Raw genomic sequence first — 13,710 nt, forward strand, 5'->3', positions numbered from 1 at the left:
TATTTTTTTTATGCAACATAGGCAATTTATATCTCAAGGGCAACAGGCATGTTATTTGTAGATGAAACAATGAAATATTAAGTTTTTTGCTAGCAGCAATCTCTTCATTAGTTACATATCTCTTTAATGTGGAAATATTATGTGAATTTTACTTCTGCAGAGATTGTGCATATTTACTTTACTGATACTGGTGGATTGTAGACATTATTCATACTTTTATGATGGAAATGTTCTGAACTGGGCAGTTTAGTCAAATATTGGTTCATGCACTTTGTTTCATTGCTTACAACAGTAAAGGTGTTCAAAACAATAAATTTAAAATGCACTGTAGCAAGTATGCTGTATTATACAAGGAATATAATTTAATATTGTCTGGAAAATGTATCAAAGAACACATGTAATGTTTTGTGTACAAGGGGGCCTATGATTTGAAAACAGCCCAAAGCTAATCTTACCACTGGCCAGATGCATTTTCTTTGTGGGTTTCAATGCTGTTTCAATGAATGTGAGTTTCAAGGGCAGAGTAGTTATAATGCTAAGTCTATTTTCATTGAGATGTGAGACTGCATTGCTTCGTTTAGCAGAGGTCCAGTAGTGTTTATGCTATAAAATATAAAATAAACTTTTTAAATTAATCCAAATATTGTAGAAGTAAAGCAGTAAGCACATTATAGTGTTTATGGTAAATAGGGCAAATTAACCAGGCAATGGTACATTGCAATGGCTGCAGGGGGACTCTGGTGCCATTTTTGGTTATCTGTTCTTCAGTTTGTGTTTGAACGTTGGCATCCCACAATTCCACTGGAGTGGGTGGGGTTACATAATTATGTATGCAAATTATATGTTAATCAGCGTACAGATTTGTACCTATTTTTCATAGGCCTTGTCCAGATTTTTGATGTTTCCAGGTTGAGAGGTATGAGTATCAGTAAGAAACTAAGGTCCCTCATAAAATCATCCAAGGCTAACTTCAAAAGAAAAATAGCCAAGGATTCAAAGGATAACCACAAAGCCTTCTTTAGCTATGTTAAGAATCTAAGTGGCAACTCACAGATATGCACTGAACTAGTGCAAAATAGCACAAAATATACTGAACCTAATGATATTGCCAACATCCTGGCAGATAGATTCAGTGCAAACTTCACCCCCTCTCACCCCCAAAAGAGCCCACAACAATACCGCAAAAGTGTAGTGTCCCGGAAATCACAGACGCACAGGTGAAAATAGCCCTTTTGAAAGCCAAAAACATAGCATCAATGGGACCAGATGGTGTCCCAGGCTGCGTCTTGCATGGACTACAGAACAAACTATCCCCCCACCTAAACACGCTGTTCAGCCTCAGCCTCTCCACAGGCTGTATGCCCATAGAATGGTGCACAGCAACTGTTATTCCACTCCACCAAGGAGGGGCCACAACTGATCCTGGTAACTATCGACCCATAAGCCTGACTAGCCTGGTCTGCAAGGCTATGGAGCGCATCACCATGCAACTCATTAACAAAGACATTGGGAACCTCCAATCACTTGACCCGACCCAGTTCGGCTTTCTTAAGGGCGGATCATGCCTACTAAACTGGTTGACTTCTTTGAGACAGTCACCAAGGCCATAGATGAGTGAAAGGTTGTTCACACAGCTTACCTTGACCTCGCCAAGGCTTTTGACACCATTCCCCACTCGGGTATTAGAGAAAAACTCACCAGCCTGAACATAATCCCCTACATCACGAGATGGGTTGCCAACTGACTTACAGACAGAACTCAGACTGTAAGAATAGAGGGCTCCAGGTCCGACTCTAAACCAGTCACAAGTGGTGTCCCACAAGGCTCAGTCCTGGGACCCCTACTGTTTGGCATATACTTCTCAGAAGTACAGGCAAACACAGGAGGACTATGGCAAACCAAGTTCATCCATGACTGCAAACTGGGAGCCATAATTGACTCTCCGACTGACACGGACATCCTCAAAAAGGGCCTTGCTGAGATGGACACCTAGTGTCAAAGTCATGGCCTCACGCTAAATGCCAAAAAATGCATAGTCATCCCATTTGGGAAAAACAAAACACCCACGAATTACCACATAGGTGGCAGTCCCCTTAATACTTAAGAGGTAATAAGAGATCTGGGGACCCAGGTAGATAGTAATCTCTCCTTTGACAATCATATTGCCAAAGTAGTTAGGAAATCCTCCTATGTGGCCCATCTAATTACTAAAGGGTTCACATCTAGAAATAAAGAGGTTATAGTGCCCCTCTACTCGTCACTCATCAGACCCATCATAGAGTACAATGCCCCATTTGGGATGTACCTCATAAGATACTTCCAACAGCTGGAGAGACCACAAAAATACCTCACCAAGAGGATTACTGGCCTCAAACATATGTCCTATCCAGTCCTATGCAGCCCAACTGAAAAAACTCCAGCTGTACTCAGTGGCATATTGCTTACTCAGAGGTGATCTCTGCCTGATCAAAGCCATGTCCAACGCAGAATTGATGGACATGGTCCACCTAAAGAAATCCAAGTCCAAGTCACTGCAAGCCATGCGGTCTAGTGAGCTAAACTTCACCACAACAATAAATAGAACATGCTGGATGGATAGATTCCTGTCAAAGAGACTCCCCATGCTTTGGAACAAAATTCCAAACTACATTAGGCAGAGCCCCTCACTAACACTCTTCAAGAGAAACCTTGATGAGTAGATGGGTAACAGAAAATACACCCCTGGGATCACTTCATTGGCTCTGCTTGATAGGGTGGCGAAAGCCGACACACTCTGGCTAGGCTTATAAATGCCCTTGGGCAGATAGCCTAGTACCTACCTATGAACCTATTATCATCAACCCCATTTTTACCATTTCTACATAGGGCTAGGGTGTCATGCCAACTGTTGTTATATCACTTGATTGATTGCAACTCTCTTACCTTCTTTGATGGTCCAGTTTAATTGTCACAGGTCTTCTTTCACAAATTCTATCCATCTTGTGGCTGGACACCTTTGTCCTTCCTTGATTTCTTCTTTTTTTCTCCCAAATCTTCTTTACCAAGTCATCTTATGCTTTCCTGCACATATGACCAAACCACATTGACCTTCACTGCAATTATGGACTACTATGGCTTCTGTTCTTATGCCTTATTTTATTTGCCTGTTCTATAATTTGCATAATTGGATTATATAGGATAGGATCATTGCATCTCAGGTACTTCATCTCCATTACCGCAAGCTTTTTCAGCTGCTGTGCCTTCAGTACCAACGTTTCTATGCCATACAGAATCATTAGTCACACCATTGATTGGTACAGGTTCTTAAAAAAAAGAGTGTCTAAAATTTGAAAATACTGTGTGTGTGTGTGTGTGTGTGTGTGTGTGTGTGTGTGTGTGTGTGCGTGTGTGTGTGTGTGTGTGTGTGTGTGTGTGTGTGTGTGTGTGTGTGTGTGTGTGTGCGTGTGTGTGTGCGCACATGTGCGCGAGCACCCATCTGTGTGTTTGTGTGTATGGAGAAGGGTTGTAATCTAAAGAAAATACTGTTAATATAATGCTGTAAATGACATAGTAAGTGAACTAGGGTGGCTGTACTCTGTGCGCTCATGTTTGTGTGTGTGTGTGTGTGTGTGTGTGTGTGTGTGTGTGTGTGTGTGTGTGTGTGTGTGAGTGTGTGTGCGTGTGTGTGCTCGAGCACCCATCTGTGTGTGTGGAGAAGGGTTGTAATCTAAAGAAGAAGAACTTGAAATACAAGAACACAATAATTCATTTTTACAATAATTATATTTGGTATGAGGAGGTCTACATTCATCAAACTAGCATGATAAAATTGCAGGTTTTGAGTCAGCTCAGCTGCACTGAAATAAAATTTTCTCATACTTGGTCTGGAGTCTGTGCTATGCACCTCTTTTTGTCATACCTTTCTTCATTATCTAACACTGTTATTTGCCACATCCATCTGGATTCCATAAGTGTTTTGGTTTCTAATACCAAGATGAGAATGGACCCCATTCCTAAGTCCGGGTATGATATGAGTTCACAAAATCAGTTTTGTTTCAATCTTGTAATGCAATGTGCCCAGAATTGCCTCCTTCTGTAGTTCAAATGGTTTACGTGTTGGTAGCACATTTAAGTAAGATTGTATGTTTTTGATTGGACCTGTCTCTCCAACTACATTTGGAGCTGTTTGGGTATCCTTCTTTCACACTGTTGTCATTTCTGATTGCAAATCCTAGTATTTTATGACTTTGTGTCTATTTGTATTTAAGACTTTGTAATTGTTGAGTGTAGCAATTTCAATGATACATGCTATTTTTGTCTTTCTTTCATGAACTATGTCTGTTTTTCTTGCATCTGTTTTTGAACTATTGCTAATGGTGATCTCATGATATAAACTTCATCATTATCTATAATGTTTTGTGGTTCATGTTTCCAATGCTCTCTATGTCTATATTATAGTGTTTGCATAATCTCCAGTGTAGCACATTTGTCAAATTATTGTGCCTTTCAGTATACAGATCCTCTGCCATGAGTGTATCACACAGAACCTGCACTTGTCTGTTTCTCCAACATTTTTAATGAACTTTGTAAACTAATGTGTGCATAGTCCACTCTCCTGTACAGTCATAATTAGCTTTTCATCTTATGGTGTAATTTCACCTTTACTTAACCATACCTGCATCAAATCTTGGTCAGCCTGACTTTGTTCTAGAACATCTCTGCATTTTTATACTTGCTACTATATTTGTGGACTTTTCCATTTTTTTTTCCTTCTCAGTTGATCCTTTTCATTATAGTCTTTCTTTTGTTTGTTGACATTCAGATGATTTCTGTCTACTTCTGGTTTGATTTAAATTCCCACTTTAATCCAAAATGCTTCTGATAAACAAAGCAATGACATCATCTTACACTTCTTCTCCTCATGTTTTAAAGTTTTAAATATGTTTGGATCTGATGAGGTCGGCAGATATGTTTGCAGTCCCACAATTGCAGATCTATACATGGAGTCAGATTCGAGGAGATCCATACTTCCTTCAGAGAGAGAGACAGAGCAAAAGATTTATAATTTTAGAATGTATTTGTTTTTGTATATAATGTGGAAAGCATGAAACAATTATTCTTGTATTCATGTTTAATCAGTTCAATACTTTCTGTGTCTAGTCAATCACACCAAAGCCATACGTTAGAATAGGAAGACCAAATTGATTTATAGCTTGGACATTATTAATATTAGCTTTAGCCTTCTGAAGTATTCCCTGCTGAGCTTTGTTACTGAAGTAGAAGTTAAACAAAACTGAAACGATAGAGTATTTGCAAAGTGAAGGGTTTATTGTGAAGACTCCAACACAGGCAGTTTGGAACATGATGGAACAATGGGTCCCAGGATTAATGAGCAGCGGGTGGAGCTGGATGCACTTTTTGCAGTTGGTCAGCAGATTAGCTGAAGATGAAGATATAGATGCTTTGGAGATATTTGCTAATAACAGTCAGGAGATAAGCAATATATGCAATTCCATGTGTCTTTGAGATGAATCTTAAGTTGTGTTTTAAATGAAAGTAGATTTGCATTTCTCTGGTGGAGGCAAAGAGTTTCATTGTTTGGCTACTTGGTTTGAGTAAATGGCATTTCCTGTTGTGCTGTGAGCCATGATGACAGAAACAAGGCAGTTGTGTTGGGGCCAAAGTTTACAATTTGGGCAGTACTACTTGAGAATGTTGAATACAGAAGGGCATTTGTTAAGATGATACAGGCTGCTAGTAGTTGTGAGAAGTTTAGGTGATGGGGTAATTCTAACTAGTCAAGATGTTTCATTGCTAAGCAGTGGTGTGTGAACTGTTTGATGAGTTGTTGGGGCAAGTTTTACAATTTTATTGCAACACTGTTCAGGCTTGGATATTGTGTGGTTTGTAAGTTTGTGAATATGAGAGATACATAAAGGAATATTGGGAGTATATAGTCCTGTCAGTGAGGAAATGTTTAACTCTGTCTAGTAAGACTAGTTTTTGGTATGCATTTTAATAGATGGCAAAATTTACATTTTCATTGATGATAAAACATAGTTTGTATGGGTGGCAAGTTCAATCTTAGTGTTGTGGGATAAGGTGATGTTTAAAAGTGATTTGTCACTGGAGTGTAAGCTGGCATAAACAAGATAAGTTTGCGTTTGGGGGGATTTAATAGCAGTTGTAAGTTGGTGAGCCATGATTCTATTGAGGAAAAGTATTATTGGGTTTTGAGTTGTATTTCTTATATGATGGCAGCAGAACAGATCAAGGTGGAGTCACTGGCATATTAGTCTACAGATGCTTCTGTTGTGGCTGTTGAGAGTTCATTTATGAATCTGTTAAACAGAAGTAATTCCAGCATAGTAAAAGCCATGCTGTGTTGGAAAGAGTAAGTTAGTAATTCTAAGAGGTGTTGTAGACGTTTTGTATAAAGACACTTATCCAGAATTTTGGAAAGATGATGAAAGATTGCAGTAGGCATGTAGATGGGTTAGTCTGGTAATTTGTGCAGTGACAGGGTGTGGGATTGTTTCCAAATATTAGGAACACAGAATTCATGTATGAATCTATTTATAAGGATTAAGAATAGGTATGCTAGGGCAGTGGCACCAAGTTTTACACATTTTTCAAGGAAGTTATCTATGGCCAGGACAGTTGGTCTTAGCTTAAGAATGTATTTTTGATTGTTGTAATTGCAATAGGTTTTAAAAAGACTACATCAGTGTGGTTTTGTTGAAGATGGTCTGGGGAAGGCCAGCAGGTACATTTTTGATTATAGATGTAGCTGCTTGGATGAAGTATGTGCTGAAGTTGGGAGCAATATCCTTGATAGCATTGTTGATGGATTAGGTTGGGATACTTTACCTGATTTGCAGGGTTTTCTATAGCTGACCAGAAGGTTTTGTTGTGAATTTTGTAGGGCTGAGAGGATATTTTTTCTTGAAAGATTTTATGAGGGAATTAACAAGATTGCGTAACTGTCTGTATTGCTGATATCTTTTGTGGACCTTTGGTGGTGATCCATTTGTGGAAGTGTAAAGTTATATGTTGCTGAAAGATCAGTAATGAGTGAACTGATTTATAATACAGGGAAATACAAAGCAGGTAAGCTATAACATTTTTTTCAGTTATGAGAAAGAATTTCTAGAAGCACGTGTACTTTGTGTACTATAAACTAGTATCAAAATGTTTCTTTTGATTTATGTAGTACTACCTTAATATTTAGTTTATGCTTTAATTCAATGTTATTTAAGATTGCAAGTCAATAAAAATATTTTTCTTTCATAACTGTCTCTTACAGGTTCATAGGTGTTTACTAGGCTAATGACCTTTTTAAGTTTAGCCATGCATCCCAAATCGCTGATAAGTTCTGATACCCTTGATAAGTGTAAGCATGGGCCTGGGAGATGAACCATTTACAGGTTACCTGTTTGCATCAGAGACATAGGTGCCAAACCAGGGATGAATTTCTGGTTTCCCATCCAATTGTCCAGATTGCACTTGAATTGGATTAGGGAGGGACTCTGCTTCACATGGATGGGGACCCTGTTCCATAAATGGTGTAGTCTCTGGGATACATACCTATCTTTCCAGCAGGTCCTATTTATATCACAGGCAAGGTTTAAGTCTTTAGAATGGGTAATTCTGGTACTGTTTGTTTTGTGGATATGAAGGAGGTCCATCAGAGTGGGGTCTGACAATGTCCTGTATGCCAGGCATAGATCTCCCTTCAAAAGCCTGTAGGAGACAGAATACAGGGATAGGGTTTTGAGGCAGTCTGCATAGGACATATTACTTATGCCCTGTATTCTTTTAGTGAGGAACCTCTGTGGACCAGTTGTTGGATATGCTTGGTTAGGTACATACCAAAGGGAGCATTGTACTCAATGACAGGTCTGATGAATGCTGAATACAGTAGAACAATGACTTCCTTGGACTTAGATGCCATACCTTTGTTTACAAGTTGCGCAACATAGAATGATTCCCTCACCACTGTAGACACATGATGATCAAAGGCTAGATTGCTATCTATGTGTGTCATAAGTCCCTAACCACAGGGTCAACTCTAATGGGTGTGTTGTCATTATGATAGTTACCAGGGATGGATGACTTCCCAAAGGATACTATTATGCATTTCTTGGCATTTAGTTTTAGTCCATGCACTGACGCCAGTTATTTGTCAGAGTCAGCCCCTCCTGGAGAACATTTGTGTCAGTGTGAGACTCAATGACAGCTCGTAATTTGCAATCATCTGTAAATTTAGTCAGCCAGAGACCACTGACATTGGCCATAACGTCTGAGAAGTAAATGCCAAAAAGGAGCGGTCCAAGGACCGATGCCTGAGGGACTCCACCAGTGACTGGCCTCTTTATAGAGGTGGATTCTCCAATACTAACTTCCTGGGTGCTGTCTGTGAACTAGTTGGCTATCCACTGGGTGATGTACAGGTTTGTACCTGACCTCTTGAGTTTGTCAACAATGCCCGAGTGGGGTATTGGGTCAAATCCCTTGGCCAGGTCAAGGTAGGCAGTGTGAACGATTTTGCCCTCATCCATTGCTTTGATGACCTTCTCAAAGAAGTCCATTAGGTTGACTAGGCATGATCTGCCCTTTACAAAACCAAATGGGGTTAGGTCCAGTGTCTGGAGGTTTACTACATCTCTGTTGATCATCTCCATGATAATTCTTTCCTTTGGATTTACATATAAGACTAGTGAGAGTTCGGGTCTATATCATAAGATTGACATTTGAAAATGTCAACTCACCTTTTGTTGACATGGAAATGTCGAACTCCAAGTTTGTCAAACGGCCAAATCACCAATTTCTTTCCAAGGGAAAGAAATCAGTTGGCCATTCTGTCACACCTGCCCTTTCCCTGTCTGTAGTGTGGTCTCGGAGTTAGAATATTTAGTTAGTGGGGGGGGTGGGGGATGTTGGGGGCGAAGCCCCCCACTTAAATATGTTTGTTTTTATATGGTGTTGTTCGTTGGCTTAGAGTTCAACATTTTTGTGTCGATGAAAGTTGAGTCGACATTGTAAGATGTCGATCTTATGATATAGACCTGTAGTTTCCAGGGTATGTAGATGGCCCCCCTTTGTGTAGAGGGATGACTGTTGCCTTCCTCCATTCATGAGGCATGAAGCCTGTTTGGAGGCTACAGTTAAATAGTAATTCCAGAGGCCCTGATACATCATATTTTATGCTATTTAGAAGGCATCCTGAGATACTGTCTGGGCCCATTGATGCAATGTTCTTGGTCTTATGGAGAGCATTAAGGACCTGTTCCCTAGTGATAGTAGGGGGAGTTATATTTGATAATATTTCCTGAGGGAAGGCTGTGGGGGAGACAGGAGTAAAGTTGAAGCTGAATTTATCAGCCAGGAGGTTTGCTATATCTTTTGGCTCAGTATAGGTGGCTCTATTTACAATGAGCTCTGCACACAATTGTGTATTATCTTTGAGGTTGTGGACATAGCTAAAGAATGCTTTGTGGTTGTCCTTGGCCTTGGAGGCCAAACTTACCTCAAATTTGGCTTTGGTAGATTCTATTTATCCTCTGAGTTGTTTGTTTAGTTAAAGGAGAATGCTTTTATCCTGCTGGATGCTGCACCTCCTAATTTTTCCATGATTTTCTTCCTCCTGTTATACAGCTGACTGATTTTGTGATTCCACCAGGATGGTTTGTTTTTTGAGGTCATTCTGTACTTCTTCCTGGTGGGTACAGCTGCCTCTATACAGCTATTAACATGCTTGTGCAGGGTTTCTGTGAACAGTTCTGCATAGGCAGAAGTGTTCTTAGGGTTTATAGGGCTTGACATTTTGCCAGGTTCTCACTTAATAGCAAGAGGTTAGCCTTAAAATAGTTCCGGAATATTCCTGGTTTAGCTGGGGGTCCAGGTTTTATTTTAACTTCAAAGGAGTCCTTTTTGTGGTCTGACCTTAGCAGGGAAGGCATTACAGTAGGGTGTGTGGAGCATTCTCCAATATTAGTGAGGAACAGATCCAGTATGGTTGCACCCCTGGTTGCTGTATTGAATATCTGGTCCAGGGAGTTTGTGTTTACAAAATCCAGGAATCTCTGTGCATGTACGTTTGGTGTCATATAGGATTCCCAGTTAATAGCGGGATAATTAAAGTCACCCATGAATATGGTATTGAGTTGGATGGTTAGTGTTTCTAATAAGTTTAAATACATGGTATGGGTTTCCTGGGTCATACAGGGGGACCTATAGCTTGTAAGAAAGTGGTATTGGATTTTACCTATGGTGATTTGAACATGGAGAAGCTCAAGAGCAATGTCCTGTTTGACCAGCCTTGAAGTATATTTATTTTTGGTGTAAACAGAGACACCTCCACCTTTAGTCCCTGCCTGTGAAGTAGCTGGTCTAAATGTGTGGAAGGCATTATAGCCCTGCACTGTTGGTGTGCTGTCCGCAGTTTTAAACCACGTCTCTGAGACCACACAGACATCAGCATTCTGTAGGGTAAAGAGAGCTTCCATGGAGTGGAGTTTTTTTGTTTAGGACCTAGCATTGAGCAGTCATACCTTTAGATTTTCTTGGTTTTGATTTGCTATGTCGGAAGTACTTTCCGTTGCCTATTGCCATATTGTCAACCCACTGGTCAGTGGCTATACAGATTACTAGTTATTCAACCCATTCATTTCTTTCAGGTAAAAATCTCCCTTAACGCTGATGGAGCTTGGAAAGTAAACCATAAATGGTAACTAACATCCCCCAGTTCCACAAATTCCATCTCAACTTCAAGATTCCCATTGAGTAGTACACGGTCTGACATGACAGTGCTAAAGCATGACACAGAGATGGAAGAATTTACAGTCTGCATCTAAAGACAATAAATTGTTTTACATCCATCAATTCCTACTTCCGATGTCTGACCCTCAGATTTGCACATACTGTTGTTTGAATTCTAAACATCACTTGCAGCAATGAGTTGTTAATTAAGAATTCTTTGTGAAAAAGAAACATTAGCTTGGGAAGGTATGATGGAAAGAGAATGACATACATTTCATTAAACCATGCTTTAATGTGTTGCCTTTAAAATGGTTACCAGCCTGGACAGTGTACGTTGAGTCATTTTATGTTGAGATATGCCAGTATTAAGTATGCAGTCTGACCAGTCTAAATGTATTCCTTACACAAAAATACCTGTTTCAAAAAATGTCCTACATGCACCTCACATCCAATTCTTGATGGAATGACCAGGAATCCATGTTTTTCATTTCTTTTGCTACCTTTTATAAAGTCAGTTTGTATGTATTCAGATAGTTAAAAAGAATGTCCTTATAGAGAACATACCTGTCTTTCAATGTCTTTCACTTGCAGTCCTAAATGTCCAAGGTGACTATTTGCAAAATGGATTATTGCCTAAATACAAAAATATATACATTTAGTTCTAAAAAAAAATCACATCTGCTAATTCAGTGCTATATTTAATTGAGATGATTACCTGAATTACTGTATTGACTTTATCTGGAGCCAGTTTAAATAGGTCATCAAAAACATCATCTTCTAAAAAAAGAAATGAAAATAGTAAGAAAACTGTTTTTTTTTTTGGGGGGGGGGGCAGTTATACAAAAATGCAGTTTCACTTTTCTGAAAATATTATTATTTTACTTAATGTGCAACTTTGACATTGTATTCCAATGGATTTAGCAGCAGGAAAGAACTCTAAGTGATGTACCCTACAAATTCCCTTATTATAAGGTGCCATAAGAATTTTTGTACTGTATGCATTAATAATGCATATATAGAGGTGTATGTGCTTGTGAGCTAGTAAAGCATCATCTGCTGCACTGTGTGTATTTATTCGATCTGCTATGTCTGATCAAAATGCAGAGACTCTAAAGATGATTGCTTGCATATTTCAGCATGAAACTTGGAAAGCTCAAGACAAAAAAGCAGTAAACATATGTACTCAAAGAATACACATATTCATGCAGGTCTTTGTCAGATCATCAAATGGCTGCAATGCTGAATGGCTAAACATTGTGCTGCAAATACTGGTGACCATAAAATGGATGCAGAGAAGTGAATTGGGACTACATTCTGTGAGATTACGGTGCAGTGGGGATTGGTGAACTGGCCCTTCCTCAATGTGGTGCAATGTGTATATATAAATATATATATATATATATATATATATATATATATATATATATATATATAAGTTGAAACCATGTGATTGAATTTCTGAAAACTCGAACATAAAAAAAAAAAAAACACAAGACTCTACATTTTTTACATTTTTGCAGGGGAGCAAGCCCCCCTGCACCCACCACACCCCCTGCAAATTACATATAGGTTCATAGGTTGGTACTAGGCTATCGGCCCTAAGGCCTATACAAGCCTAGCCATAACAATTCCCTGGCTATTGCTTCCCACAATATTTACTTCCCTGGACCCCTGTCTAGACTGATGTGATCCCTGAGGTAAATTTCCTATTTCCCATCCAGTCGTCAAGGTTCCTTTTGAAGAGGGCCAAGGAGGCACTCTTCTTGACATGTATTGCAGAGTATGGGGAGTCTGTGGGTCAGGAACCTATCCCTCCAGCATGTTTTGTTCATTATGATGACAAGGTTTAGGTCCCTGGAGTGTGTGGCTCTGATGGACTGGGATTTCTTTAAGTGTAGCATGTCCAACAGCTTTGGGTTTGACATTTCCTTGTATGTTAAGAAGAGATTGCCTCTGAGTAGATGATATGTGACAGAGTATAGCTGGAGTTTTTTTAGTCAGTCAGCATAGGGCATCTGCTTTAGGCCTGTGATTTTTTTAGTGAGGTGTTTCTGTGGCCTTTTCAGTTGTTGCAGATGTCTTGTGAGGTACATACCAAACAGGTGCTGTACTCTATGCTGGATCTAATGAGGGATGGGTACAGTGGGACAATGACCTACTTTTTTCTGGATGAAAAGCCCTTAGCGATGAGGTGTGCCACATAGAATGACTGTTGTGGTGATGTGGTTATCGAAGGTGAGACCACTGTCCACCTGTGTTCCTAAGTCTCTTAACAACAGAAGGAAGAAACTGTTGCAAAAGAGAGTAAAATCCCATGAGTGGAGGAGCTCCCTGGTCAGCCTCAGTAGAAAGCTGAGATCCCTTATAAGGATCCTCCAAACCTGGCTACGAAAACAAAATCGCCACTGATTCTAAGGGCAACCATAAAGCATTCTATAGCTATGTCAAGAATCTTAATGGCAACACCCAGATCTGCTCTGAGTTGTAACTGCACAATGGCACGAAAATTGCAGAACCAACTGATATTGCCAACATCCTGGCAGATAGGTTCAGTGCTAACTTTATCCCCTCTCACCCCCTCAAGGGCCCATATCTGTACAGGAAGAATGCAGTGTCCCTGTAATCACATCTATGCAGGTAAAAACTGCACTTTCTAAAACCAGAAACACAGCATCCATGGGACCGCACAACATCCTAGGCTGCGTTTTAAATAAACAAACTGGCTCCCACTAAGCACCATGTTCAGTCATAATCTCATGTCAGGCTTTGTGCCCTCTGAATGGCACACAGCAACAGTTATCCCACTCCACAAAGGGGGAGCCATCACTGATCCTGGGAACTATCGCCCTATTAGCCTGACGAGTCTGGTCTGCAAGGCCATGGAACGTATCATCATGGAACTCATAAACAATTACATTAATAACCTCCAAACTCTGGACCCCACCCAGTTCGGGTTTGTGAAAGGCAGAT

General features: G+C 39.9%; 1 protein-coding gene across 2 annotated transcripts in view; it reads right to left on the minus strand.

Moving 5' to 3' along the window:
- Nucleotides 1-13,710, minus strand: part of PARVG (parvin gamma) — a 3,368,585-nt gene that overhangs the window by 537,613 nt on the left and 2,817,262 nt on the right. For both annotated transcript variants that reach the window (XM_044088047.1, XM_044088046.1), the window contains 2 exons: nucleotides 11,456-11,517; nucleotides 11,305-11,373 (listed from right to left, as the gene is read on the minus strand). In XM_044088047.1, coding sequence (XP_043943982.1) covers nucleotides 11,305-11,373; nucleotides 11,456-11,517 — 131 coding nt within the window. The remainder of the gene's footprint in view (nucleotides 1-11,304; nucleotides 11,374-11,455; nucleotides 11,518-13,710) is intronic.

Source organism: Protopterus annectens, chromosome 11.part0, assembly GCF_019279795.1.
Source record: "Protopterus annectens isolate FY-2018-M chromosome 11.part0, PAN1.0, whole genome shotgun sequence".
NCBI lineage: Eukaryota > Metazoa > Chordata > Ceratodontiformes > Protopteridae > Protopterus > Protopterus annectens.